This window comes from Excalfactoria chinensis, chromosome 1 (genome assembly GCF_039878825.1).
Source record: "Excalfactoria chinensis isolate bCotChi1 chromosome 1, bCotChi1.hap2, whole genome shotgun sequence".
Lineage (NCBI taxonomy): Eukaryota > Metazoa > Chordata > Aves > Galliformes > Phasianidae > Excalfactoria > Excalfactoria chinensis.
The window spans coordinates 84,236,192-84,264,170 of record NC_092825.1 but is presented as its reverse complement, the minus strand read 5'-3'; the positions used below and the strand labels follow the sequence as shown (position 1 = coordinate 84,264,170).

The 27,979-nt window shown below is 46.7% G+C and overlaps 2 protein-coding genes across 2 annotated transcripts in view; both read right to left on the bottom strand.

Annotated features, from left to right (window-relative positions):
- Positions 1-25,790, bottom strand: part of LOC140259542 (suppressor of tumorigenicity 14 protein-like) — a 52,442-nt gene extending 26,652 nt beyond the window's left edge. The window contains exons 1-9 of the mRNA XM_072350975.1: positions 25,710-25,790; positions 25,196-25,364; positions 24,492-24,616; positions 23,471-23,538; positions 22,279-22,460; positions 22,144-22,182; positions 21,173-21,392; positions 19,105-19,244; positions 18,128-18,225 (exon numbers count right to left, since the gene is read on the bottom strand). Coding sequence (XP_072207076.1) covers positions 18,128-18,225; positions 19,105-19,244; positions 21,173-21,392; positions 22,144-22,182; positions 22,279-22,460; positions 23,471-23,538; positions 24,492-24,616; positions 25,196-25,364; positions 25,710-25,790 — 1,122 coding nt within the window. The remainder of the gene's footprint in view (positions 1-18,127; positions 18,226-19,104; positions 19,245-21,172; positions 21,393-22,143; positions 22,183-22,278; positions 22,461-23,470; positions 23,539-24,491; positions 24,617-25,195; positions 25,365-25,709) is intronic.
- A 1,849-nt stretch (positions 25,791-27,639) lies between these two features.
- TMPRSS7 (transmembrane serine protease 7) overlaps positions 27,640-27,979 on the bottom strand; it is a 33,959-nt gene continuing 33,619 nt past the window's right edge. Inside the window, exon 19 of the mRNA XM_072350959.1 lies at positions 27,640-27,810. Coding sequence (XP_072207060.1) covers positions 27,640-27,810 — 171 coding nt within the window. The remainder of the gene's footprint in view (positions 27,811-27,979) is intronic.

The window sequence follows — 27,979 nt, the reverse complement described above, 5'->3', positions numbered from 1 at the left end:
TAGTCCTGTCCCCACGCACTACTGAAAACAGACCAGCCTCGCCACTATGGCTCCCACACTTCAGGTATTTATAAACCTGGATCAAGTCCCCTCTCAGCCTTCTTTTCTCAAGGCTAAACAGACCCAGTTCCCTAAGTCTCTCCTCGTAGGGGAGATGCTCCAGGCCCTTCACCATCTTTGTGGCCCTCCGCTGGACTCTTTCCAAGAGATCCCTGTCTTTTTTGTACTGGGGAGCCCAGAACTGGACACAGTATTCCAGATAAGGCCTCACCAGGGCAGAGTAGAGGGAGAGGATCACCTCCCTCGACCTGCTGGCCACGCTCTTTTTAATGCACCCCAGTATGCCATTGGCCTTTTTGGCTACAAGGGCTCACTGCTGGCTCATGGCCAACCTGTCGTCCACCAGGACGCCCAGGTCCCTCTCAGCAGAGCTCCTCTCCAGCAGGTCTTCCCCCAGCCTGTACTGGTGTATGCAATTATTTCTACCTAGATGCAAGACTCTACACTTGCTTTTGTTAAACCTCATCTGGTTTCTTACTGCCCAGCACTCCAGCCTGTCCAGATCTCTCTGAATGGCAGCACAGCCTTCGGGTGTGTCAGCCAATCCTCCCAGCTTCGTGTCATCAGCAAACTTGCTGAGGGTGGTCACTATCCCCTCATCAAGGTCGTTGATGAAGATGTTGAACAAGACTGGACCCAGTACAGACCCCCTGGGGGACGCCGCTAGTCACAGGCCTCCAGCCGGACACCGCACCGCCAACGACAACCCTCTGCACTCTGCCAGTCAGCCAATTCTCGATCCACTTCACTGTCCACTCATCTATCCCATACTTGCTCAGCTTTGTTATAAGGATGTCATGGGGGACCGTATCAAAAGCCTTACTGAAATCAAAGTAGACTACATCTACCGCTCTCCCCCCGTCCACCCAGCTAGTGACATCTTCATAAAAGGCCACCAGGTTGGTCGAGCACGACCTCCCCTTGGTGAACCCATGCTGAGTACTCCTGATAACCTCCTTTACTCCCAGTTGCCTGGAGATGGCATCCAGCACAAGCTGCTCCATCACCTTCCCTGGGACAGAGGTGAGGCTGACTGGCCTATAATTACCCGGGTCATCCTTCTTGCCCTTTTTGAAGACCGGGGTGACATTGTCCATCCTCCAGTCTTCAGGCACCTCCCCAGTTCTCCAAGACCTCTGAAAAATTACAGAGAGCGGCTTAGCAATAACCTCTGCCAGCTCTCTCAGCACCCGTGGGTGCACCCCATCAGGTCCCATGGATTTATGGACATCAGTGTTTCCTAAGCACTCACGGACCACCTCCTCCCTGACTAAAGGGAAATCTCCCATTCCCCAGATTCTCTCATCAATCACCAGGGTCTGGGATTCCTGGGGGAGAGCCCTTTCACTAAGACAGAGGCAAAGAAGGCGTTCAGTATTTCCGCCTTCTCAGCATCCCCCGTTACCAGAACACCCCCCTCACTTAGTATGGGGCCCACATTCTCCCTAGCCTTCCTTTTGTTGTTAACGTACTTTAAAAAGCCTTTTTTATTATCCTTTATCTCCTTAGCTAGATTCAGCTCCAGGTGGGCTTTAGCCTTTCTGGTCGCATCTCTGCAGTCCCTGACTACATTCTTATATTGTTCCCAAGTGGCCAGACCCTTTTTCCACATACCGTGTACTTTCTTCTTTCTGCGGAGCTTGCACGTGAGTTCCTTACTCATCCACGCAGGTCTCCTGACACCTTTCCCCGACTTCTTAGTTACAGGGACCAGTCGAAACCGGTTTGAACCGGTCAGAACCGGTCGAAACTGGTTTGGACCAATTTAGACCAGTCGGAACCGGTTTGGACTGGTCAGAACCAGTCTGGACCAGTCAAAACCAGTTTGAACCGGTCGAAACCGGTTTGGACCAGACGAAATTGGTTTGGACTGGTCGAAACCGGTTTGAACCAGTCAAAACTGGTTTGGACCAGTCGAAACCAGTTTGAACTGGTTACAACCGGTCGAAACTGGTTTGGACCAGTCGAAACTGGATTGGACCAATTTAGACCAGTTGGAACCGGTTTGGACTGGTCAGAACCAGTCTGGACCAGTCAAAACCAGTTTGAACCGGTCGAAACCGGTTTGGACCAGACGAAATTGGTTTGGACTGGTCGAAACCGGTTTGAACCGGTTTGAACCAGTCAAAACTGGTTTGGACCAGTCGAAACCAGTTTGAACTGGTTACAACCGGTCGAAACTGGTTTGGACCGGTCGAAACTGGATTGGACCAATTTAGACCAGTCGGAACAGGTTTGGACCGGTCGGAACCGGTTTGAACTGGTCTAAATCGGTTTGTACCGGTCAAAACCGGCTTGGACTGGTTTGAACTGGACAAAACCAGTCTGGACCAGTCGAAACCGGTGTGAACTAGTTCAAACCGGTCGAAACCGGTTCGGACCAATTGAAACCGGTTTGAACCGGTCAAAACCAGATTGGACCGGTCAAAACCTGTTTGGACCGGTTTAGACCAGTCGGAACCGGTTTGGACCAGTCAAAACCGGTTTGGACCGGTCGAACCGGTCGAAATTGTTTTGGACAAGTCGAAACCAGTTTGAACCGGATCAGACCGGTCGGAACTGGTTTGAACTGGTTGAAACCGGTTCGGACCAGTCGGAACCGGCTTGAACCAGTTGAAACCATTTCGGACCAGTCGAAACCGGTTTGAACCAGTCGAAACCGTTTTCACAGAATCACAGAATTGTAGGGGTTGGAAGGGACCTCTAGAGACCATCGAGTCCAACCCCCCTGCCAAAGCAGGCTCCCTACAACACGTTGCACAGGTAGGCGTCCAGGCGGGTCTTGAATATCTCCAGAGAAGGAGACTCCACCACCTCCCTGGGCAGCCTGTCCCAGTGCTCCGTCACCCTCACCGTAAAGAAGTTCTTGCGCACATTCGTGCAGAACTTCCTATGCTGAAGTTTCAGCCCATTTCCCCTAGTCCTGTCCCCACGCACTACTGAAAACAGACCAGCCTCGCCACTATGGCTCCCACACTTCAGGTATTTATAAACCTGGATCAAGTCCCCTCTCAGCCTTCTTTTCTCAAGGCTAAACAGACCCAGTTCCCTAAGTCTCTCCTCGTAGGGGAGATGCTCCAGGCCCTTCACCATCTTTGTGGCCCTCCGCTGGACTCTTTCCAAGAGATCCCTGTCTTTTTTGTACTGGGGAGCCCAGAACTGGACACAGTATTCCAGATAAGGCCTCACCAGGGCAGAGTAGAGGGAGAGGATCACCTCCCTCGACCTGCTGGCCACGCTCTTTTTAATGCACCCCAGTATGCCATTGGCCTTTTTGGCTACAAGGGCTCACTGCTGGCTCATGGCCAACCTGTCGTCCACCAGGACGCCCAGGTCCCTCTCAGCAGAGCTCCTCTCCAGCAGGTCTTCCCCCAGCCTGTACTGGTGTATGCAATTATTTCTACCTAGATGCAAGACTCTACACTTGCTTTTGTTAAACCTCATCTGGTTTCTTACTGCCCAGCACTCCAGCCTGTCCAGATCTCTCTGAATGGCAGCACAGCCTTCGGGTGTGTCAGCCAATCCTCCCAGCTTCGTGTCATCAGCAAACTTGCTGAGGGTGGTCACTATCCCCTCATCAAGGTCGTTGATGAAGATGTTGAACAAAACTGGACCCAGTACAGACCCCCTGGGGGACGCCGCTAGTCACAGGCCTCCAGCCGGACACCGCACCGCCAACGACAACCCTCTGCACTCTGCCAGTCAGCCAATTCTCGATCCACTTCACTGTCCACTCATCTATCCCATACTTGCTCAGCTTTGTTATAAGGATGTCATGGGGGACCGTATCAAAAGCCTTACTGAAATCAAAGTAGACTACATCTACCGCTCTCCCCCCGTCCACCCAGCTAGTGACATCTTCATAAAAGGCCACCAGGTTGGTCGAGCACGACCTCCCCTTGGTGAACCCATGCTGAGTACTCCTGATAACCTCCTTTACTCCCAGTTGCCTGGAGATGGCATCCAGCACAAGCTGCTCCATCACCTTCCCTGGGACAGAGGTGAGGCTGACTGGCCTATAATTACCCGGGTCATCCTTCTTGCCCTTTTTGAAGACCGGGGTGACATTGTCCATCCTCCAGTCTTCAGGCACCTCCCCAGTTCTCCAAGACCTCTGAAAAATTACAGAGAGCGGCTTAGCAATAACCTCTGCCAGCTCTCTCAGCACCCGTGGGTGCACCCCATCAGGTCCCATGGATTTATGGACATCAGTGTTTCCTAAGCACTCACGGACCACCTCCTCCCTGACTAAAGGGAAATCTCCCATTCCCCAGATTCTCTCATCAATCACCAGGGTCTGGGATTCCTGGGGGAGAGCCCTTTCACTAAGACAGAGGCAAAGAAGGCGTTCAGTATTTCCGCCTTCTCAGCATCCCCCGTTACCAGAACACCCCCCTCACTTAGTATGGGGCCCACATTCTCCCTAGCCTTCCTTTTGTTGTTAACGTACTTTAAAAAGCCTTTTTTATTATCCTTTATCTCCTTAGCTAGATTCAGCTCCAGGTGGGCTTTAGCCTTTCTGGTCGCATCTCTGCAGTCCCTGACTACATTCTTATATTGTTCCCAAGTGGCCAGACCCTTTTTCCACATACCGTGTACTTTCTTCTTTCTGCGGAGCTTGCACGTGAGTTCCTTACTCATCCACGCAGGTCTCCTGACACCTTTCCCCGACTTCTTAGTTACAGGGACCAGTCGAAACCGGTTTGAACCGGTCAGAACCGGTCGAAACTGGTTTGGACCAATTTAGACCAGTCGGAACCGGTTTGGACTGGTCAGAACCAGTCTGGACCAGTCAAAACCAGTTTGAACCGGTCGAAACCGGTTTGGACCAGACGAAATTGGTTTGGACTGGTCGAAACCGGTTTGAACCGGTTTGAACCGGTCGAAACTGGTTTGGACCAGTCGAAACCAGTTTGAACTGGTTACAACCGGTCGAAACTGGTTTGGACCAGTCGAAACTGGATTGGACCAATTTAGACCAGTTGGAACCGGTTTGGACTGGTCAGAACCAGTCTGGACCAGTCAAAACCAGTTTGAACCGGTCGAAACCGGTTTGGACCAGACGAAACCGGTTTGGACCAGACGAAATTGGTTTGGACTGGTCGAAACCGGTTTGAACCGGTCAAAACTGGTTTGGACCAGTCGAAACCAGTTTGAACTGGTTACAACCGGTCGAAACTGGTTTGGACCGGTCGAAACTGGATTGGACCAATTTAGACCAGTCGGAACAGGTTTGGACCGGTCGGAACCGGTTTGAACTGGTCTAAATCGGTTTGTACCGGTCAAAACCGGCTTGGACTGGTTTGGACTGGTTTGAACTTGCAAAACCAGTCTGGACCAGTCGAAACCGGTGTGAACTAGTTCAAACCGGTCGAAACCGGTTCGGACCAATTGAAACCGGTTTGAACCGGTCAAAACCAGATTGGACCGGTCAAAACCTGTTTGGACCGGTTTAGACCAGTCGGAACCGGTTTGGACCAGTCAAAACCGGTTTGGACCGGTCGAACCGGTCGAAATTGTTTTGGACAAGTCGAAACCAGTTTGAACCGGATCAGACCGGTCGGAACTGGTTTGAACTGGTTGAAACCGGTTCGGACAAGTCGGAACCGGTTTGAACCAGTTGAAACCGTTTCGGACCAGTCGAAACCGGTTTGAACCAGTCGAAACCGTTTTCACAGAATCACAGAATTGTAGGGGTTGGAAGGGACCTCTAGAGATCATCGAGTCCTACCCCCCTGCCAAAGCAGGCTCCCTACAACACGTTGCACAGGTAGGCGTCCAGGCGGGTCTTGAATATCTCCAGAGAAGGAGACTCCACCACCTCCCTGGGCAGCCTGTCCCAGTGCTCCGTCACCCTCACCATAAAGAAGTTCTTGCGCACATTCGTGCAGAACTTCCTATGCTGAAGTTTCAGCCCATTTCCCCTAGTCCTGTCCCCACGCACTACTGAAAACAGACCAGCCTCGCCACTATGGCTCCCACACTTCAGGTATTTATAAACCTGGATCAAGTCCCCTCTCAGCCTTCTTTTCTCAAGGCTAAACAGACCCAGTTCCCTAAGTCTCTCCTCGTAGGGGAGATGCTCCAGGCCCTTCACCATCTTTGTGGCCCTCCGCTGGACTCTTTCCAAGAGATCCCTGTCTTTTTTGTACTGGGGAGCCCAGAACTGGACACAGTATTCCAGATAAGGCCTCACCAGGGCAGAGTAGAGGGAGAGGATCACCTCCCTCGACCTGCTGGCCACGCTCTTTTTAATGCACCCCAGTATGCCATTGGCCTTTTTGGCTACAAGGGCTCACTGCTGGCTCATGGCCAACCTGTCGTCCACCAGGACGCCCAGGTCCCTCTCAGCAGAGCTCCTCTCCAGCAGGTCTTCCCCCAGCCTGTACTGGTGTATGCAATTATTTCTACCTAGATGCAAGACTCTACACTTGCTTTTGTTAAACCTCATCTGGTTTCTTACTGCCCAGCACTCCAGCCTGTCCAGATCTCTCTGAATGGCAGCACAGCCTTCGGGTGTGTCAGCCAATCCTCCCAGCTTCGTGTCATCAGCAAACTTGCTGAGGGTGGTCACTATCCCCTCATCAAGGTCGTTGATGAAGATGTTGAACAAAACTGGACCCAGTACAGACCCCCTGGGGGACGCCGCTAGTCACAGGCCTCCAGCCGGACACCGCACCGCCAACGACAACCCTCTGCACTCTGCCAGTCAGCCAATTCTCGATCCACTTCACTGTCCACTCATCTATCCCATACTTGCTCAGCTTTGTTATAAGGATGTCATGGGGGACCGTATCAAAAGCCTTACTGAAATCAAAGTAGACTACATCTACCGCTCTCCCCCCGTCCACCCAGCCAGTGACATCTTCATAAAAGGCCACCAGGTTGGTCGAGCACGACCTCCCCTTGGTGAACCCATGCTGAGTACTCCTGATAACCTCCTTTACTCCCAGTTGCCTGGAGATGGCATCCAGCACAAGCTGCTCCATCACCTTCCCTGGGACAGAGGTGAGGCTGACTGGCCTATAATTACCCGGGTCATCCTTCTTGCCCTTTTTGAAGACCGGGGTGACATTGTCCATCCTCCAGTCTTCAGGCACCTCCCCAGTTCTCCAAGACCTCTGAAAAATTACAGAGAGCGGCTTAGCAATAACCTCTGCCAGCTCTCTCAGCACCCGTGGGTGCACCCCATCAGGTCCCATGGATTTATGGACATCAGTGTTTCCTAAGCACTCCCGGACCACCTCCTCCCTGACTAAAGGGAAATCTCCCATTCCCCAGATTCTCTCATCAATCACCAGGGTCTGGGATTCCTGGGGGAGAGCCCTTTCACTAAGACTGAGGCAAAGAAGGCGTTCAGTATTTCCGCCTTCTCAGCATCCCCCGTTACCAGAACACCCCCCTCACTTAGTATGGGGCCCACATTCTCCCTAGCCTTCCTTTTGTTGTTAACGTACTTAAAAAAGCCTTTTTTATTATCCTTTATCTCCTTAGCTAGATTCAGCTCCAGGTGGGCTTTAGCCTTTCTGGTCGCATCTCTGCAGTCCCTGACTACATTCTTATATTGTTCCCAAGTGGCCAGACCCTTTTTCCACATACCGTGTACTTTCTTCTTTCTGCGGAGCTTGCACGTGAGTTCCTTACTCATCCACGCAGGTCTCCTGACACCTTTCCCCGACTTCTTAGTTACAGGGACCAGTCGAAACCGGTTTGAACCGGTCAGAACCGGTCGAAACTGGTTTGGACCAATTTAGACCAGTCGGAACCGGTTTGGACTGGTCAGAACCAGTCTGGACCAGTCAAAACCAGTTTGAACCGGTCGAAACCGGTTTGGACCAGACGAAATTGGTTTGGACTGGTCGAAACCGGTTTGAACCGGTTTGAACCGGTCGAAACTGGTTTGGACCAGTCGAAACCAGTTTGAACTGGTTACAACCGGTCGAAACTGGTTTGGACCAGTCGAAACTGGATTGGACCAATTTAGACCAGTTGGAACCGGTTTGGACTGGTCAGAACCAGTCTGGACCAGTCAAAACCAGTTTGAACCGGTCGAAACCGGTTTGGACCAGACGAAACCGGTTTGGACCAGACGAAATTGGTTTGGACTGGTCGAAACCGGTTTGAACCGGTTTGAACCAGTCAAAACTGGTTTGGACCAGTCGAAACCAGTTTGAACTGGTTACAACCGGTCGAAACTGGTTTGGACCGGTCGAAACTGGATTGGACCAATTTAGACCAGTCGGAACAGGTTTGGACCGGTCGGAACCGGTTTGAACTGGTCTAAATCGGTTTGTACCGGTCAAAACCGGCTTGGACTGGTTTGAACTGGACAAAACCAGTCTGGACCAGTCGAAACCGGTGTGAACTAGTTCAAACCGGTCGAAACCGGTTCGGACCAATTGAAACCGGTTTGAACCGGTCAAAACCAGATTGGACCGGTCAAAACCTGTTTGGACCGGTTTAGACCAGTCGGAACCGGTTTGGACCAGTCAAAACCGGTTTGGACCGGTCGAACCGGTCGAAATTGTTTTGGACAAGTCGAAACCAGTTTGAACCGGATCAGACCGGTCGGAACTGGTTTGAACTGGTTGAAACCGGTTCGGACCAGTCGGAACCGGCTTGAACCAGTTGAAACCATTTCGGACCAGTCGAAACCGGTTTGAACCAGTCGAAACCGTTTTCACAGAATCACAGAATTGTAGGGGTTGGAAGGGACCTCTAGAGATCATCGAGTCCAACCCCCCTGCCAAAGCAGGCTCCCTACAACACGTTGCACAGGTAGGCGTCCAGGCGGGTCTTGAATATCTCCAGAGAAGGAGACTCCACCACCTCCCTGGGCAGCCTGTCCCAGTGCTCCGTCACCCTCACCGTAAAGAAGTTCTTGCGCACATTCGTGCAGAACTTCCTATGCTGAAGTTTCAGCCCATTTCCCCTAGTCCTGTCCCCACGCACTACTGAAAACAGACCAGCCTCGCCACTATGGCTCCCACACTTCAGGTATTTATAAACCTGGATCAAGTCCCCTCTCAGCCTTCTTTTCTCAAGGCTAAACAGACCCAGTTCCCTAAGTCTCTCCTCGTAGGGGAGATGCTCCAGGCCCTTCACCATCTTTGTGGCCCTCCGCTGGACTCTTTCCAAGAGATCCCTGTCTTTTTTGTACTGGGGAGCCCAGAACTGGACACAGTATTCCAGATAAGGCCTCACCAGGGCAGAGTAGAGGGAGAGGATCACCTCCCTCGACCTGCTGGCCACGCTCTTTTTAATGCACCCCAGTATGCCATTGGCCTTTTTGGCTACAAGGGCTCACTGCTGGCTCATGGCCAACCTGTCGTCCACCAGGACGCCCAGGTCCCTCTCAGCAGAGCTCCTCTCCAGCAGGTCTTCCCCCAGCCTGTACTGGTGTATGCAATTATTTCTACCTAGATGCAAGACTCTACACTTGCTTTTGTTAAACCTCATCTGGTTTCTTACTGCCCAGCACTCCAGCCTGTCCAGATCTCTCTGAATGGCAGCACAGCCTTCGGGTGTGTCAGCCAATCCTCCCAGCTTCGTGTCATCAGCAAACTTGCTGAGGGTGGTCACTATCCCCTCATCAAGGTCGTTGATGAAGATGTTGAACAAAACTGGACCCAGTACAGACCCCCTGGGGGACGCCGCTAGTCACAGGCCTCCAGCCGGACACCGCACCGCCAACGACAACCCTCTGCACTCTGCCAGTCAGCCAATTCTCGATCCACTTCACTGTCCACTCATCTATCCCATACTTGCTCAGCTTTGTTATAAGGATGTCATGGGGGACCGTATCAAAAGCCTTACTGAAATCAAAGTAGACTACATCTACCGCTCTCCCCCCGTCCACCCAGCTAGTGACATCTTCATAAAAGGCCACCAGGTTGGTCGAGCACGACCTCCCCTTGGTGAACCCATGCTGAGTACTCCTGATAACCTCCTTTACTCCCAGTTGCCTGGAGATGGCATCCAGCACAAGCTGCTCCATCACCTTCCCTGGGACAGAGGTGAGGCTGACTGGCCTATAATTACCCGGGTCATCCTTCTTGCCCTTTTTGAAGACCGGGGTGACATTGTCCATCCTCCAGTCTTCAGGCACCTCCCCAGTTCTCCAAGACCTCTGAAAAATTACAGAGAGCGGCTTAGCAATAACCTCTGCCAGCTCTCTCAGCACCCGTGGGTGCACCCCATCAGGTCCCATGGATTTATGGACATCAGTGTTTCCTAAGCACTCACGGACCACCTCCTCCCTGACTAAAGGGAAATCTCCCATTCCCCAGATTCTCTCATCAATCACCAGGGTCTGGGATTCCTGGGGGAGAGCCCTTTCACTAAGACAGAGGCAAAGAAGGCGTTCAGTATTTCCGCCTTCTCAGCATCCCCCGTTACCAGAACACCCCCCTCACTTAGTATGGGGCCCACATTCTCCCTAGCCTTCCTTTTGTTGTTAACGTACTTTAAAAAGCCTTTTTTATTATCCTTTATCTCCTTAGCTAGATTCAGCTCCAGGTGGGCTTTAGCCTTTCTGGTCGCATCTCTGCAGTCCCTGACTACATTCTTATATTGTTCCCAAGTGGCCAGACCCTTTTTCCACATACCGTGTACTTTCTTCTTTCTGCGGAGCTTGCACGTGAGTTCCTTACTCATCCACGCAGGTCTCCTGACACCTTTCCCCGACTTCTTAGTTACAGGGACCAGTCGAAACCGGTTTGAACCGGTCAGAACCGGTCGAAACTGGTTTGGACCAATTTAGACCAGTCGGAACCGGTTTGGACTGGTCAGAACCAGTCTGGACCAGTCAAAACCAGTTTGAACCGGTCGAAACCGGTTTGGACCAGACGAAATTGGTTTGGACTGGTCGAAACCGGTTTGAACCAGTCAAAACTGGTTTGGACCAGTCGAAACCAGTTTGAACTGGTTACAACCGGTCGAAACTGGTTTGGACCAGTCGAAACTGGATTGGACCAATTTAGACCAGTTGGAACCGGTTTGGACTGGTCAGAACCAGTCTGGACCAGTCAAAACCAGTTTGAACCGGTCGAAACCGGTTTGGACCAGACGAAATTGGTTTGGACTGGTCGAAACCGGTTTGAACCGGTTTGAACCAGTCAAAACTGGTTTGGACCAGTCGAAACCAGTTTGAACTGGTTACAACCGGTCGAAACTGGTTTGGACCGGTCGAAACTGGATTGGACCAATTTAGACCAGTCGGAACAGGTTTGGACCGGTCGGAACCGGTTTGAACTGGTCTAAATCGGTTTGTACCGGTCAAAACCGGCTTGGACTGGTTTGAACTGGACAAAACCAGTCTGGACCAGTCGAAACCGGTGTGAACTAGTTCAAACCGGTCGAAACCGGTTCGGACCAATTGAAACCGGTTTGAACCGGTCAAAACCAGATTGGACCGGTCAAAACCTGTTTGGACCGGTTTAGACCAGTCGGAACCGGTTTGGACCAGTCAAAACCGGTTTGGACCGGTCGAACCGGTCGAAATTGTTTTGGACAAGTCGAAACCAGTTTGAACCGGATCAGACCGGTCGGAACTGGTTTGAACTGGTTGAAACCGGTTCGGACCAGTCGGAACCGGTTTGAACCAGTTGAAACCATTTCGGACCAGTCGAAACCGGTTTGAACCAGTCGAAACCGTTTTCACAGAATCACAGAATTGTAGGGGTTGGAAGGGACCTCTAGAGATCATCGAGTCCAACCCCCCTGCCAAAGCAGGCTCCCTACAACACGTTGCACAGGTAGGCGTCCAGGCGGGTCTTGAATATCTCCAGAGAAGGAGACTCCACCACCTCCCTGGGCAGCCTGTCCCAGTGCTCCGTCACCCTCACCGTAAAGAAGTTCTTGCGCACATTCGTGCAGAACTTCCTATGCTGAAGTTTCAGCCCATTTCCCCTAGTCCTGTCCCCACGCACTACTGAAAACAGACCAGCCTCGCCACTATGGCTCCCACACTTCAGGTATTTATAAACCTGGATCAAGTCCCCTCTCAGCCTTCTTTTCTCAAGGCTAAACAGACCCAGTTCCCTAAGTCTCTCCTCGTAGGGGAGATGCTCCAGGCCCTTCACCATCTTTGTGGCCCTCCGCTGGACTCTTTCCAAGAGATCCCTGTCTTTTTTGTACTGGGGAGCCCAGAACTGGACACAGTATTCCAGATAAGGCCTCACCAGGGCAGAGTAGAGGGAGAGGATCACCTCCCTCGACCTGCTGGCCACGCTCTTTTTAATGCACCCCAGTATGCCATTGGCCTTTTTGGCTACAAGGGCTCACTGCTGGCTCATGGCCAACCTGTCGTCCACCAGGACGCCCAGGTCCCTCTCAGCAGAGCTCCTCTCCAGCAGGTCTTCCCCCAGCCTGTACTGGTGTATGCAATTATTTCTACCTAGATGCAAGACTCTACACTTGCTTTTGTTAAACCTCATCTGGTTTCTTACTGCCCAGCACTCCAGCCTGTCCAGATCTCTCTGAATGGCAGCACAGCCTTCGGGTGTGTCAGCCAATCCTCCCAGCTTCGTGTCATCAGCAAACTTGCTGAGGGTGGTCACTATCCCCTCATCAAGGTCGTTGATGAAGATGTTGAACAAGACTGGACCCAGTACAGACCCCCTGGGGGACGCCGCTAGTCACAGGCCTCCAGCCGGACACCGCACCGCCAACGACAACCCTCTGCACTCTGCCAGTCAGCCAATTCTCGATCCACTTCACTGTCCACTCATCTATCCCATACTTGCTCAGCTTTGTTATAAGGATGTCATGGGGGACCGTATCAAAAGCCTTACTGAAATCAAAGTAGACTACATCTACCGCTCTCCCCCCGTCCACCCAGCTAGTGACATCTTCATAAAAGGCCACCAGGTTGGTCGAGCACGACCTCCCCTTGGTGAACCCATGCTGAGTACTCCTGATAACCTCCTTTACTCCCAGTTGCCTGGAGATGGCATCCAGCACAAGCTGCTCCATCACCTTCCCTGGGACAGAGGTGAGGCTGACTGGCCTATAATTACCCGGGTCATCCTTCTTGCCCTTTTTGAAGACCGGGGTGACATTGTCCATCCTCCAGTCTTCAGGCACCTCCCCAGTTCTCCAAGACCTCTGAAAAATTACAGAGAGCGGCTTAGCAATAACCTCTGCCAGCTCTCTCAGCACCCGTGGGTGCACCCCATCAGGTCCCATGGATTTATGGACATCAGTGTTTCCTAAGCACTCACGGACCACCTCCTCCCTGACTAAAGGGAAATCTCCCATTCCCCAGATTCTCTCATCAATCACCAGGGTCTGGGATTCCTGGGGGAGAGCCCTTTCACTAAGACAGAGGCAAAGAAGGCGTTCAGTATTTCCGCCTTCTCAGCATCCCCCGTTACCAGAACACCCCCCTCACTTAGTATGGGGCCCACATTCTCCCTAGCCTTCCTTTTGTTGTTAACGTACTTTAAAAAGCCTTTTTTATTATCCTTTATCTCCTTAGCTAGATTCAGCTCCAGGTGGGCTTTAGCCTTTCTGGTCGCATCTCTGCAGTCCCTGACTACATTCTTATATTGTTCCCAAGTGGCCAGACCCTTTTTCCACATACCGTGTACTTTCTTCTTTCTGCGGAGCTTGCACGTGAGTTCCTTACTCATCCACGCAGGTCTCCTGACACCTTTCCCCGACTTCTTAGTTACAGGGACCAGTCGAAACCGGTTTGAACCGGTCAGAACCGGTCGAAACTGGTTTGGACGAATTTAGACCAGTCGGAACCGGTTTGGACTGGTCAGAACCAGTCTGGACCAGTCAAAACCAGTTTGAACCGGTCGAAACAGGTTTGGACCAGACGAAATTGGTTTGGACTGGTCGAAACCGGTTTGAACCGGTTTGAACCGGTCGAAACTGGTTTGGACCAGTCGAAACCAGTTTGAACTGGTTACAACCGGTCGAAACTGGTTTGGACCAGTCGAAACTGGATTGGACCAATTTAGACCAGTTGGAACCGGTTTGGACTGGTCAGAACCAGTCTGGACCAGTCAAAACCAGTTTGAACCGGTCGAAACCGGTTTGGACCAGACGAAACCGGTTTGGACCAGACGAAATTGGTTTGGACCAGTCGAAACCGGTTTGAACCGGTTTGAACCAGTCAAAACTGGTTTGGACCTGTCGAAACCAGTTTGAACTGGTTACAACCGGTCGAAACTGGTTTGGACCGGTCGAAACTGGATTGGACCAATTTAGACCAGTCGGAACAGGTTTGGACCGGTCGGAACCGGTTTGAACTGGTCTAAATCGGTTTGTACCGGTCAAAACCGGCTTGGACTGGTTTGGACTGGTTTGAACTTGCAAAACCAGTCTGGACCAGTCGAAACCGGTGTGAACTAGTTCAAACCGGTCAAAACCGGTTCGGACCAATTGAAACCGGTTTGAACCGGTCAAAACCAGATTGGACCGGTCAAAACCTGTTTGGACCGGTTTAGACCAGTCGGAACCGGTTTGGACCAGTCAAAACCGGTTTGGACCGGTCGAACCGGTCGAAATTGTTTTGGACAAGTCGAAACCAGTTTGAACCGGATCAGACCGGTCGGAACTGGTTTGAACTGGTTGAAACCGGTTCGGACAAGTCGGAACCGGTTTGAACCAGTTGAAACCATTTCGGACCAGTCGAAACCGGTTTGAACCAGTCGAAACCGTTTTCACAGAATCACAGAATTGTAGGGGTTGGAAGGGACCTCTAGAGATCATCGAGTCCTACCCCCCTGCCAAAGCAGGCTCCCTACAACACGTTGCACAGGTAGGCGTCCAGGCGGGTCTTGAATATCTCCAGAGAAGGAGACTCCACCACCTCCCTGGGCAGCCTGTCCCAGTGCTCCGTCACCCTCACCGTAAAGAAGTTCTTGCGCACATTCGTGCGGAACTTCCTATGCTGAAGTTTCAGCCCATTTCCCCTAGTCCTGTCCCCACGCACTACTGAAAACAGACCAGCCTCGCCACTATGGCTCCCACACTTCAGGTATTTATAAACCTGGATCAAGTCCCCTCTCAGCCTTCTTTTCTCAAGGCTAAACAGACCCAGTTCCCTAAGTCTCTCCTCGTAGGGGAGATGCTCCAGGCCCTTCACCATCTTTGTGGCCCTCCGCTGGACTCTTTCCAAGAGATCCCTGTCTTTTTTGTACTGGGGAGCCCAGAACTGGACACAGTATTCCAGATAAGGCCTCACCAGGGCAGAGTAGAGGGAGAGGATCACCTCCCTCGACCTGCTGGCCACGCTCTTTTTAATGCACCCCAGTATGCCATTGGCCTTTTTGGCTACAAGGGCTCACTGCTGGCTCATGGCCAACCTGTCGTCCACCAGGACGCCCAGGTCCCTCTCAGCAGAGCTCCTCTCCAGCAGGTCTTCCCCCAGCCTGTGCTGGTGTATGCAATTATTTCTACCTAGATGCAAGACTCTACACTTGCTTTTGTTAAACCTCATCTGGTTTCTTACTGCCCAGCACTCCAGCCTGTCCAGATCTCTCTGAATGGCAGCACAGCCTTCGGGTGTGTCAGCCAATCCTCCCAGCTTCGTGTCATCAGCAAACTTGCTGAGGGTGGTCACTATCCCCTCATCAAGGTCGTTGATGAAGATGTTGAACAAGACTGGACCCAGTACAGACCCCCTGGGGGACGCCGCTAGTCACAGGCCTCCAGCCGGACACTGCACCGCCAACGACAACCCTCTGCACTCTGCCAGTCAGCCAATTCTCGATCCACTTCACTGTCCACTCATCTATCCCATACTTGCTCAGCTTTGTTATAAGGATGTCATGGGGGACCGTATCAAAAGCCTTACTGAAATCAAAGTAGGCTACATCTACCGCTCTCCCCCCGTCCACCCAGCTAGTGACATCTTCATAAAAGGCCACCAGGTTGGTCGAGCACGACCTCCCCTTGGTGAACCCATGCTGAGTACTCCTGATAACCTCCTTTACTCCCAGTTGCCTGGAGATGGCATCCAGCACAAGCTGCTCCATCACCTTCCCTGGGACAGAGGTGAGGCTGACTGGCCTATAATTACCCGGGTCATCCTTCTTGCCCTTTTTGAAGACCGGGGTGACATTGTCCATCCTCCAGTCTTCAGGCACCTCCCCAGTTCTCCAAGACCTCTGAAAAATTACAGAGAGCGGCTTAGCAATAACCTCTGCCAGCTCTCTCAGCACCCGTGGGTGCACCCCATCAGGTCCCATGGATTTATGGACATCAGTGTTTCCTAAGCACTCACGGACCACCTCCTCCCTGACTAAAGGGAAATCTCCCATTCCCCAGATTCTCTCATCAATCACCAGGGTCTGGGATTCCTGGGGGAGAGCCCTTTCACTAAGACAGAGGCAAAGAAGGCGTTCAGTATTTCCGCCTTCTCAGCATCCCCCGTTACCAGAACACCCCCCTCACTTAGTATGGGGCCCACATTCTCCCTAGCCTTCCTTTTGTTGTTAACGTACTTTAAAAAGCCTTTTTTATTATCCTTTATCTCCTTAGCTAGATTCAGCTCCAGGTGGGCTTTAGCCTTTCTGGTCGCATCTCTGCAGTCCCTGACTACATTCTTATATTGTTCCCAAGTGGCCAGACCCTTTTTCCACATACCGTGTACTTTCTTCTTTCTGCAGAGCTTGCACGTGAGTTCCTTACTCATCCACGCAGGTCTCCTGACACCTTTTCCCGACTTCTTAGTTACAGGGACCAGTCGAAACCAGTTTGAACTGGTTACAACCGGTCGAAACTGGTTTGGACCAGTCGAAACTGGATTGGACCAATTTAGACCAGTCGGAACCGGTTTGGACTGGTCAGAACCAGTCTGGACCAGTCAAAACCAGTTTGAACCGGTCGAAACCGGTTTGGACCAGACAAAATTGGTTTGGACCAGTCGAAACCAGTTTGGACTGGTCGAAACCGGTTTGAACCGGTTTGAACCGGTCGAAACCTGTTTGGACCAGTCAAAACCTGTTTGAACCGGTCAAAACCGGTTTGGACCAGTCGGAACCGGTCAAAACCGGTTTGGACCAGTCGGAACCGGTCAAAACCGGCTTGGACCAGTCGGAAACCGGTTTGAACCGGTCAAAACCAGTTTGAACTGGCTTAGAGCTGTCGGAACCGGTTTGAACCGGTTGAAACCGGTTTGGACCTGTCGAAACCAGTTTGAACTGGTTACAACCGGTTGAAACTAGTTTGGACCTGTCGAAACTGGATTGGACCAATTTAGACCAGTTGGAACCGGTTTGGACCAGCCAAAACTGGTTTGTACCAGTGAAAACCGGTTTGGACCAATTTAGACCAGTCGGAACTGGTTGGAACCGGTCGAAACCATTTCAGATTCCTTCTTGTTGGTGAGAATAGGGTCCAGAAGCACCCCACCCCGCGTCAGTACCTCGACCATCTGCATCAGAACCACAAAACAAAAAAGCCTGCTTCTGACATAGTATGTGAATCATGTTTTACAATGGATTGAAAATATGATATTTTTTATGATTCACACCAGGACCTTTAAATAAACAATTTTTTTTCTACTTTGAACATCTATAGAAACATTTTTAGCCCCTCCTTTAGCCAGATTGTGCTAGATAAGAAATGTAAGCTTTCTGCAGCAAGCAGAAAACACCATATCTGATGTTCACAATATGTTTGCACTACCACGTGTTCTTAGAAGGTCAAATAAGAAATTTAAGAAGGTTCTGCTGCATAGCTCAAGGAAATAGTGTACCGCGCACTGTTTGAGACATGGATTTACATAAACATTTTTTTTGTCTTTCTGATACGGAAATAAAGCCCAGAATACGAGTAGTTTATTCCAGCTGTTAGGAATTGTCATCTTGTCCACCATTTTATTTCAGTCATGCACAACACTCAATCTTTTGGAAGCTGGAAATCCTTCTCTTCCACAGCTGGTACTTGTGCATGAGAAGAAGACAATGAGGTGCCTGAGAAATCAGGCGCAGTAGTCTTATTATGTTATTCCTTCATTTCACCAACATCAAAAGACATTTCTCCCAGTCTTATGTCTACGTAACATAAAGCAAAGTCACCACAACTCAGAATACTTCCCACAACTTACTCGGATGATCCAGCTGCAGTCAATGTTTGGTGGGTAGTAACTTGGGTAGTAAGGAGAACTCAGACTTCCATTCCAGGAAATGTAATGACCACCACACGCTGGAGGAGAATTATAACAGTAAAGAGCACAGTTATCTAAGCTGGGTTAAAATGGAGAGTCTCTATCCTGGAATAGAGACATGGGGTTCTGGGTGATGGAAAGTTGAAGGCAAGGCAGCAGCAAGCCCTGGCAGCCCATAGTACCATCCATAACCTGAGGTGCATCAGGCCCAGTGCTACCAATGGACCAGGGGAGGGGTTGTCCTGCTCTGTATTGTGTGGCCTCATCTGCTGCACTGGGTGCAGCTTTGGGTGCCACAATGTAAGCAGGGCATAACATTATTATAGAGTATTCACAGGAGGGTTAGAAAGATCATGGAGGATCCTGAGGGCAATGCATATGAGAAGCATCTGACATCCCATAAATTGGCCCAGAGCAGAGGATGCTGAAGAGACATCTCATGGTGGACTGCAGCCCCTCACAGGGAGCAGAGGGGCAGCTCTGAGCTCTGCTCTCTATGACAGCCACAGGACCCAAGAGAACAGCATGGAGCTATGCCAGAGGAGGGGCAGATGGGGGTCAGGGACAGGGTCTGCACCAGAGGGCGGTGGGGCCTGGAACAGGCTGCCCAGGGCAGTGGACATGACCTCAAGGTGGTGGAGTTTGAAGAGCGTTCAGACACCATTTAGGTGTTGTTGTGTGTAGCCAGGAGCTGGACTCCATGATCTTTGAGGTCCCTTCCAACTCAGGATATTCTATGATTTTATTCTTTGTTCAATTCTCAGATATTTGTTTTAAATGGATCAGAAGGACAATTCACTGACTTAGGTGTGAGCGTTCCCTCGCCCCCCACATACATTCAAGAAGTAGCACTGGTTTTAGAGGTAACGAGCAATAAATGTGCTTGCATTACACATTTGATTACGTTAGTCACTTACCAATTTTAGGAATTGCTTGAAAGTGAGCTTTTAGTATATTCCTTTCTTCTCTGTGGTCCAGTGAGAAGGTAAGTAACATGACATTACTCGATGAAGTTAAACGTATAACTGGAGGATTCCAGGCTCCAGAGCCACACCACCTGAAATATAGAAAAGATTGCATAGAAAGTTTCCCACAGTCCAGTCCCCTTTTTTGAGTGACTGGGCGGAAATGACACTGATCCAATCAGCTGTTTCAGCAGTATTTCCCTGGCTACCGTTTTCCCTTAGTTGTTCCACCTCATTGATACTACACAAGATGCTAATTTCCTTGCATCATTGCTAAGCAACTTAGAATAAGCATCACAGATATTCTTGCCTAACAGGTGTGCTGGACTTTTGAGACCTGTAGAAATATCAGAAAGGCAGTACCAGATGAGGTTATTTCAGTAGCAGTTGTAATACTGAGAAGTAATGGGTAGTGATGAAAAAGCCAAAAAGTGCTCAGATCAGCAGTGTAGCACAGCATCTTTGCAACAGGTAATGAGCCCAAGGTATCTTCAGCCTTTTAGCATTCAATTTGATTTCACATCCCAAGAGCTTTTATAATAGACTTAGAGCTCCATCTGTGGCAATTATTTCCTTTTATTCTTCTTTAATTTAAATAATTGAATTCAGTTATATCCTGAAGCCTGAATACTTACTGTTCCTTGTAACATGAGATGATATTTAATGGATCTCTAAATTATTTATTGTATTTTTAAATCTACAGTGTATTTAGTATTTCACTTCATTAATTTACAATTCCATGTGTGTGAAAAATTTCAAGTAGAAAACTAATAGGCATAAGTAAAAAGGGACATTTGCAAGTTTGGTAATAGAAGTAATCAAGAAAATTGGTTTGTTTGTAGATATCCTAAGAGCATTCAACACCACTTCAATCACATTCTTTTCTCTGCTGCTTTGATAGACATCAGCACATGTACATATTCTTGATATTATACTTATGACTTACTGCACCAGTGCTTTCTAAACATGTTGCATCCTACATTTGTGGGTTTTGCTAGCTTCTTGGTGCTTTCATGCATATGGGTGACTATCCATATCTGGATCGCAATAAGCTGAGCCACCACACAATAGAGAAACCATTTAGGAAATAACCCATAGTCAGCAGTAGAGCATATGCAGCCCAGCATCAGGCATGGGATTCTCCATGCTGTGCTAGCTATGTACGGTGCCATTGATTAGGAGACAATAAGAGTTTGATTAATTACAGAAGGAATTAGACTATATAAACCTGGCCTTCTGACAATCCACCAACAATTATGAGGTCTATTGTCTCGTTGCTTAGGAACAGAGACAAAATTCTGTTTAAAAAGCTGAAAAGGACAATCTCCTCATTTCAAGAAACTGAAAGCACGACGAAGTAAATACATTTCAGACACTACTAACTGAATCTGCATGCGCACCTAACATCTACCTCTCTACCTAATAGGTCTGTCTGTTTTTTGGTTTGTTTTTTTTTGTCCTTGAGACTATTCTAAAATTATTTGTTAGACTCTTTTGTTCATGTTCACACGTCCACACAAAATTTGACTCAGGAAAATTAGGATTAGTGTGGCTGCTGAAAATTACAATAATGTTTCATCTCATTTATGCAAGTGGACTTCAAAGTGACTCGGGAGATGAAGCCTTCCATAGATGTAAACATGTTATGAACAGAGGTTTGACTGTGAATGAACTACTATAAAATAGGCATTTTCTACAATTAATAAAATACAATACTCTAAAAAAAAAAAAAAAAAAAAAAAAAAATGAAGTCTGTATCTTTGTGTCAGCAATTTTATGAACTCCCACATAGTAAAAAAATGATTCATAATGTAAAATTAAACCCACTGAAATTTATAAATGATCATAGGTTGGATAATATGAAAGACCTTTTTATCATACATTTTATACAAGAATTTTAATTAAGTTGTATTTGGAATCTCTTACATTTTGGAAGCCCGATCAAGATCAATTTCATACTCAGCAGTTTCAGAGAGCTTCTCTACATCTCATGAATCTCTTTTGCCCTATACTGACATACCTTGTAATAATCTTGTTCTGCAGAGGAAGAAGGAAATCATATGCAGATAAGCGATGTGATGCACAGCTCTCTGAAGCGACAACATGTAAAGAGGTAACTACCAGTCTCACCACACAGTTAGAAGGAACTCGCAACCTCCATTGATAAAAAGACTTCTTCGGATTCATCAGAGTTAGAGTTCTGTTGTTACCTGGCTTTGCATACAGGTCAAAGGATACCACTGTATAAAAGAATCTATATTAGTAGCTGAAAAACTGAAGCTGAAAAAGAAATAATCGGTGAAAATTTCGGAAGTGGTGGCAATAAACACCTACCTGCATTTCTTGATTATTTTAATCTCCTCTTGACTTATTTTCACAAATCTACCCCTTTCCCTTCCAGACTGCATCACCTCCTTCTGCTCTGGACAACAAAGCACAGAGCTTCACCATCACCACTGGCTCACTGAACAATCAGCAAGCAGCAGGGGACTCATCTGTAGCAGCTATAACCTGCCAGAAACCTGCCACTTCCTTTGCCATTTATTGGCCTATCTTCATGCAATGAGAACACTAAGTACAGGAAACCAATCTTGAGACATACATGGTATCAAAACACTGGGAAGAGCCAACTGAAGTTCTACAGTATTTGAGTGATCACTAACTACGAATAAACCAGTCACAAGGAAAACAAAACTCTGTTTAGCTATATGCAGTAGCTTTTTTTTTTGAAGATGCCAAGGACACACAGCTCAATTCAATTTAAGGCAGAGTATTCAATTTCAGCTATGCTACTCAGAAGATCATAATAAAACCAGTAAAAGGTGCTTTCAAGCCAGCAAAGATCTCTAGTTTAGTTTGACTCGTAAGCCCCACAGATACAAGGATAACTGAGAAACTTCCATTTCCCTAGCACAGGTTTTTTATTTTTCTGTTGCTTCTTCCTTTTTCCCCACAAGAAATATGAATAATATGGAACTGAAGAATAATTACCTGATTTTAGCATCACATCATATTCTGTAGAATCTGAAACTGAAATTTAGTAACTATCAATTACACGATCCAACGACCAAAACCAGAGAAAGAAAAACTGACAGAATAGATATTAAATGACAGGTACATTGTTACCAAAAAGCTCCATTGTAACAAGATCAAAGTCTCCTTCCCCAGAAGTACCAAACACGTGAGGCATTTGTTTACTGCTCATTTCTTTTTGTTCCAATGGGATTAACTTTTTAAGAGAATCAGTAATATGCTGTGGTGCCCAGAATGTATTCCAGTAGTAAGCTCGAAGTCCATTCTCTCCTTCACTGTGTAAAGGAAAAAGCATCAGTGTCATAAGTACACTCTAGATAGTATTTTGAATGTGATTTCCATTGTATTTCTGTCTTGCATTAGTTTGATAGACAGTTGAACTGCCATGCAAAGAACTACAGCTGAACATGATGGTAAAATGCTTTCTCATTCAGCAACTGATTTGTATATACATGTCTATACACACACACTTGCATTAGAAAAACTGAGAAAAAGCAGTTTGAACATTAATACACAATCAAAAATATTCTCCTTGCAGAAAATCTTCCAAATAATTCTATGGAATCGGATGTTTTCATACCTGCTGTAAATGATATACACCTTAAAGCTTGTATTCCAGTTCTAGATACATTTGCCTTAATATTTCTTAACTAAGGCTTCTTACCACACAACAATATAATTTTATGCCCGTGCTTTGATACATTTCACACAATTCTTGTAAATATAAATGATGTGTGTAGAGATACAGAAAGTACTTTTTCAGTGATTCAAAGAGACAGTCCATCACAACCATCCTTTCAAAACTACTGATGGACCAACCTTCCAGCTCTCAGAAACCTGGCACAGTAGCAGCCATCTGCTCAAAGCATTTACATTTCTCAGAAGGAACATAAATAGAGCTCCTTGCCCAACGTTATGCTTTTAAATTTTGTTTTTGAAAGGCTAAAAAGGAGCTTCATTTGAATACAGAAAACCTGAATTAGCAACGCATGAAAAAAAATCATGCTGGACTATGATGCTAATAAACAGAAGTAGATGAACAGATTTACAGAGCAAAGGCACCATTAGTCAGGTTTCATTTCTCTAACCAATCTGAGATCACACTTATCTTAGTGCTTAGTTCTTAGTTCACATTTTTCTCTTGTCTTCATTTCCTGTCATGAAGCATATTATCCCAGTATCATAGCACTTTATCCCTAAGTAACAAATGTAAAATCTACCAAAAGGACGACACTAACACAATTGAAGATCTCATATTTAAACTACATGCTGGAAAAGTACCCACCTGAAAGCAGCCACGATAGACTTCAAATAATACTTTCCCAAGGTGGAACACTCATATGATTCTGTGAGCTGACAAGTAAAGATAAATTGTGAAAGTAACTCTGAAATGTTATATTTTAGTGTCAATAATGAGTCTTACATTGGGAATTATTTACCTTAATTTTTTTTCCCTTCCAAAACCCCCTACACATGATAGACACAATCAAACAATTTCAACAAATGTCTCAGACAGGGATCATAAAGACGCACACATTCACATTCAAATTGATCACCTTTATAAGAACACTGAGAAAGCTCTTAGTATTGAACCATCAAAAATAAGCTTTTATCAAGCCAGCTCATATTTTGCTATAAGACTTCACATATTTTAGTTACCTAGAAGTTGTGGCAAGTTTCTGTCATGTAATCTAGATGTAAGCAAAATGTATTGGTTATGCACAAAGCAGCTTGGACACACAATTAGCCCTCTGGGGCAAATAGGGGCTAACAGAGAGTTACTTTGTGTTTGAAGCTTCTGTTTGCAAGTAGAGAAACTACTGATCTCAAAAACATGAACCCACATCAGCAGCACAAGAAAGCAAGCAGTGTTTCGGGGAGAACAGAAGAGCAAACCAAAACAGCTATGCATTCAATGCGAGCTAGAATTAAAAACAAACAGAAGCAGCTCAAAGAGAAAATGTGTAGCAAGGAAGAAGTTTCAAGTACATAAAAGCAAAACAAAAGAACAAACTCCTTCAAGCATAACAATTTGTCCATAATCATAAAGCCCTCAGAAATGCTGTCTTTATGGTAAGAGAGAAAGACACAGCTGTGTAACTGTATTCTTAAAGCCATACAACTCCACAAGACGTGTTTTAAATTCATTATTCAGAAAAAAAAAACCAAAAACCAAAAAAACAAAACAAAACAAAACAAAAAAACAAACACAAAATTGTGACTCAGACTGGAGTCTCCTCCTCAATCTTAATTTGATTCTGCAATAAATATAATTAAATTATTGCTGTACCTACGTGGGGACTTACATAATTTTGGATTGCCTCTGCTTGCAGGAGGAATTGCTGGGAGCTGGGATCATTGAGATCACTTGTGTATGTCAGATTAGGAATTTCTACACTTCCACCAATATATATTAAAGAGAAAGCTGAAGCTGAGGAAAAAGACATCAAAAATCAGCACATCTAATAACATTTCGGAAAAGGTTCTGGAACAAGACATTTGCAGAAGCATATATTTGTCTTTGGCATCAGCAAACATTAGTCCTGAAGAGAAAAGTACACTAAGAGCCAGAGATCTGAATTCCATTGCTAGAGGTACAGGTTCAGATAAGCATTTCTACCAGTAATGCTGTAGCTGTCAAACTTCCTTCTTTTTGCAGGGCTCTTCTCCTGGAGAGGAGAAAAAGTACACAAAAACTAGGAACTCATTCTGCTTTGAAAAAGTGACTGGAGGGCAGACTGCTAATTCATCAAGGCTATTGGGAAAGTTAACAAATAATGACGGTATTCATAAGCAGAGACAAAAATTAGGAATAAAATACATGCCTTCTTGTACAACGATCAACACCACTGATTTCTGTGCATTTTGTTGTTTAGAAAGGATGTTAAGGAGAAATGAAATTCAATGATTGCACACACATTAACTGCTTAGCACAGAGCTTTTGAAACTAACCATTCACGCAGTTCAAAACCACCATCCCATCCAGACAGTCCTGGGGAATAACACTTACAGAGCGAACAGTGAAGGATTAGCACAATTACTGTAACTGATAAAGAAACTAGAGATAATATTCCTAGAAGCCATCTTCTCCAGAAACACAGTCTCATCCATTTGATGAAATAACACTTCTGACACAAGCCCTTTCGGTAGGATGTGCAGTAGTGAATATACGGATTTTCCTAAAGAAAGACATAGGGCGGCATCAGTTTGTGAGGCAACACAAAGAGACCTATTGTATCATTTTTCAGTATATTTGCTCTTTCAGTTTTTATCAGATACAAATTAATAGATTAAGACAATGTGTTTCACATTACGTCACACACAAAACCCATGCATTTCACTTTTTTGCACTTCAAATGATAAAATGTCAGGGTGTGGGAAAGTACTGCTGTCACTTTAGTTAGAAGCAATTGCACATAAAGAGCAGAGATCAATACACATCAGCGGAGGTCTATACTAATCAGAAGATGCCAGAGAGATTGTTTACTGTGCCCCTGATGTAAAGCACAACTGTTGTCTCTTACCTGCCCACCAGCCTGCTCAGGGTGGTATGGAGCTGGTATGCTGTACACAGAAATCCGTCTGGATGGGAAAGCCCGTGTCATGATACCTTGACAAGTGCTTTCTGAGAAACGTAATAACAAAATCCTAGATGAACCTCATTCCTTAAACATAAACCAGCAATAGCGTACTGCTCACCGGCTCGCACACCAGGCTTCTCTCATTTCACCTTTACCATACTGCTGAAAGCTGGAGCCAGCTGACCTGCAAAGAAGGTGGGGAGGAAAAGTTGCCATCACTGTAACTCTTTGTTTTCCTAACTGCTAGAGTAAGACATGAATCCCATTATTTGAAAACAGAATACCCACCCTCTTCTTTCAGAAGTACAAGAGCGCCACAGTGCAACCGACACACAAGCAATTTACAGTGAAAAAAAATCCCAGATCTAGAATAAATGGTGTAATTTCTAAAGAACACCTGAAAGAATCCACAGAAATATTTATAAAAGAGAGAAAACACACAATGCCAAAGACCACCTGAATTTTCTGGTTTTAAATGCAATAGACTTAAACCTGTGCAGCAGAACAAACATAACTGCAAAGCAATTAGAGTATTTCCTGTTCAGACTTAAAAATGGTATCAAGTCAACAAGCCAATAACTTCAGAGAGTTCTGCAGATAGAAGAAATGAATGAAGAAATTGAGGATTTGTGTGGGGAAATTACTTACTACATGTGATACCTTCATGTGTATATGGCAAAAAACAAAGCTGGATGGAGGAAAGAAAATAAAAGCAATAACACAGAACAGGTCCAAGGAAACTCTACTCCAGAAAACAAAAATGGAACAACCAAAGTCAAATACAGGTCACATGGTGACTACAGAAGGGATTAACTGGAAAGCAGTACTTACAGCTCAGGAATGCAAAATACAACTGTAGACAGACTGCTTCGTTCACATCCTCCTCTTCTTTTCCTCCAAGTCTACTTGCACTATGTGCACAAACTGCTGGCTGACTGACACTTTGCCCTCTCCTTCAGGGAAAAGAAAGCCCTAGAAAGAGCTCAGAGTGAATAAAATCTCTTTTTCATCATCTCCAAAAATGAAATAAGTATCTATTGTTTTGTTTATAATATACACATTCAGAGAACCCAAATCTGTGATGATTCAAGACACCTCTCAGAGGGTAGAAGCATCAGTTTCATGTGGACAAGGGCAAGACCATTGCAGTAACAAACACCATCATATTTACTCATCTTGTCAAGGTAGCCTGAAGATAAAGAATTCAAATTCTCAGGTGGATAATATACAAAAAATCTTGACTAGGGGGAAAATAAGGCAGGAAACAAAAGAGTTAGTAGTTTCAAAGAATGCAGACAATTAAAACAGAAGCTGGAAAAGGTATATTGCTAATGCTTTGTTCCATGCTTATCTGCAGAACTGCTGACCCCCAAAAATGAGTGTCCTGCAATTTGAGAGGATTAAACTCACTTGCTCTCTCTTTGAGAGTGAAGGCAGGAAAACTAAGTGCTATTGTCTGACTGCCATGTCACTCTGAACTACTGTACGCACAACTGAGAGGAAATGAGTGAAACTTAAGCTGTCACCAGACAGTCAGCTGTATCTTCAGTTTCCTGATAGATTATTGTACATACATATAACTTGTGCCATGTAAAAAGAGCAAAAAGGTCCTGGTGCTCATTTCAACATCTCCTCCTGTGTCCCCAGATATCTGTATAGAATAATCTCAAGATCAACCTCTTTCTCTGATTCTCTTTTCCCCAGGGTTTGAACAAAGGGTGCTTGTTACTGCCATATGTGTGCTCCAAAAATCAAACATTGTGACAGTGGGGAGACATGCAAAGAAATTCCCACACTTAACAGCTTTTAGCCAAACATGCTTTTTAATGAAGATATCCAGCACAGGTTTTATTCCAGCAAAATAGCTTTCAAGTTACATGACTGAAGGCACATATTTGTAAATCCATGGTGCAAGATTTGACACTCTTGTGTAGACACCGGGAAAATTCGGTCTTCCACATCCATAACCCCAGCTAACAATGCCAGTCAAAAACCATTTTCCATCTTCATTGCTTTGACATGACAATGGTCCACCAGAATCACCCTGGAAAAAAAAAAAAATTCAAGTTGTATGCATTTATTAAGGAGATATATTTCTTGAATAATTCCAACATTATGTTTTCCCATACTGTAACTTTATGTTAGAAGTTATGTCAAAAACTTCATGCTTTGTCTTTCTCTTCTTGAAGCACAGTTCTACCAAAGTTTACTCT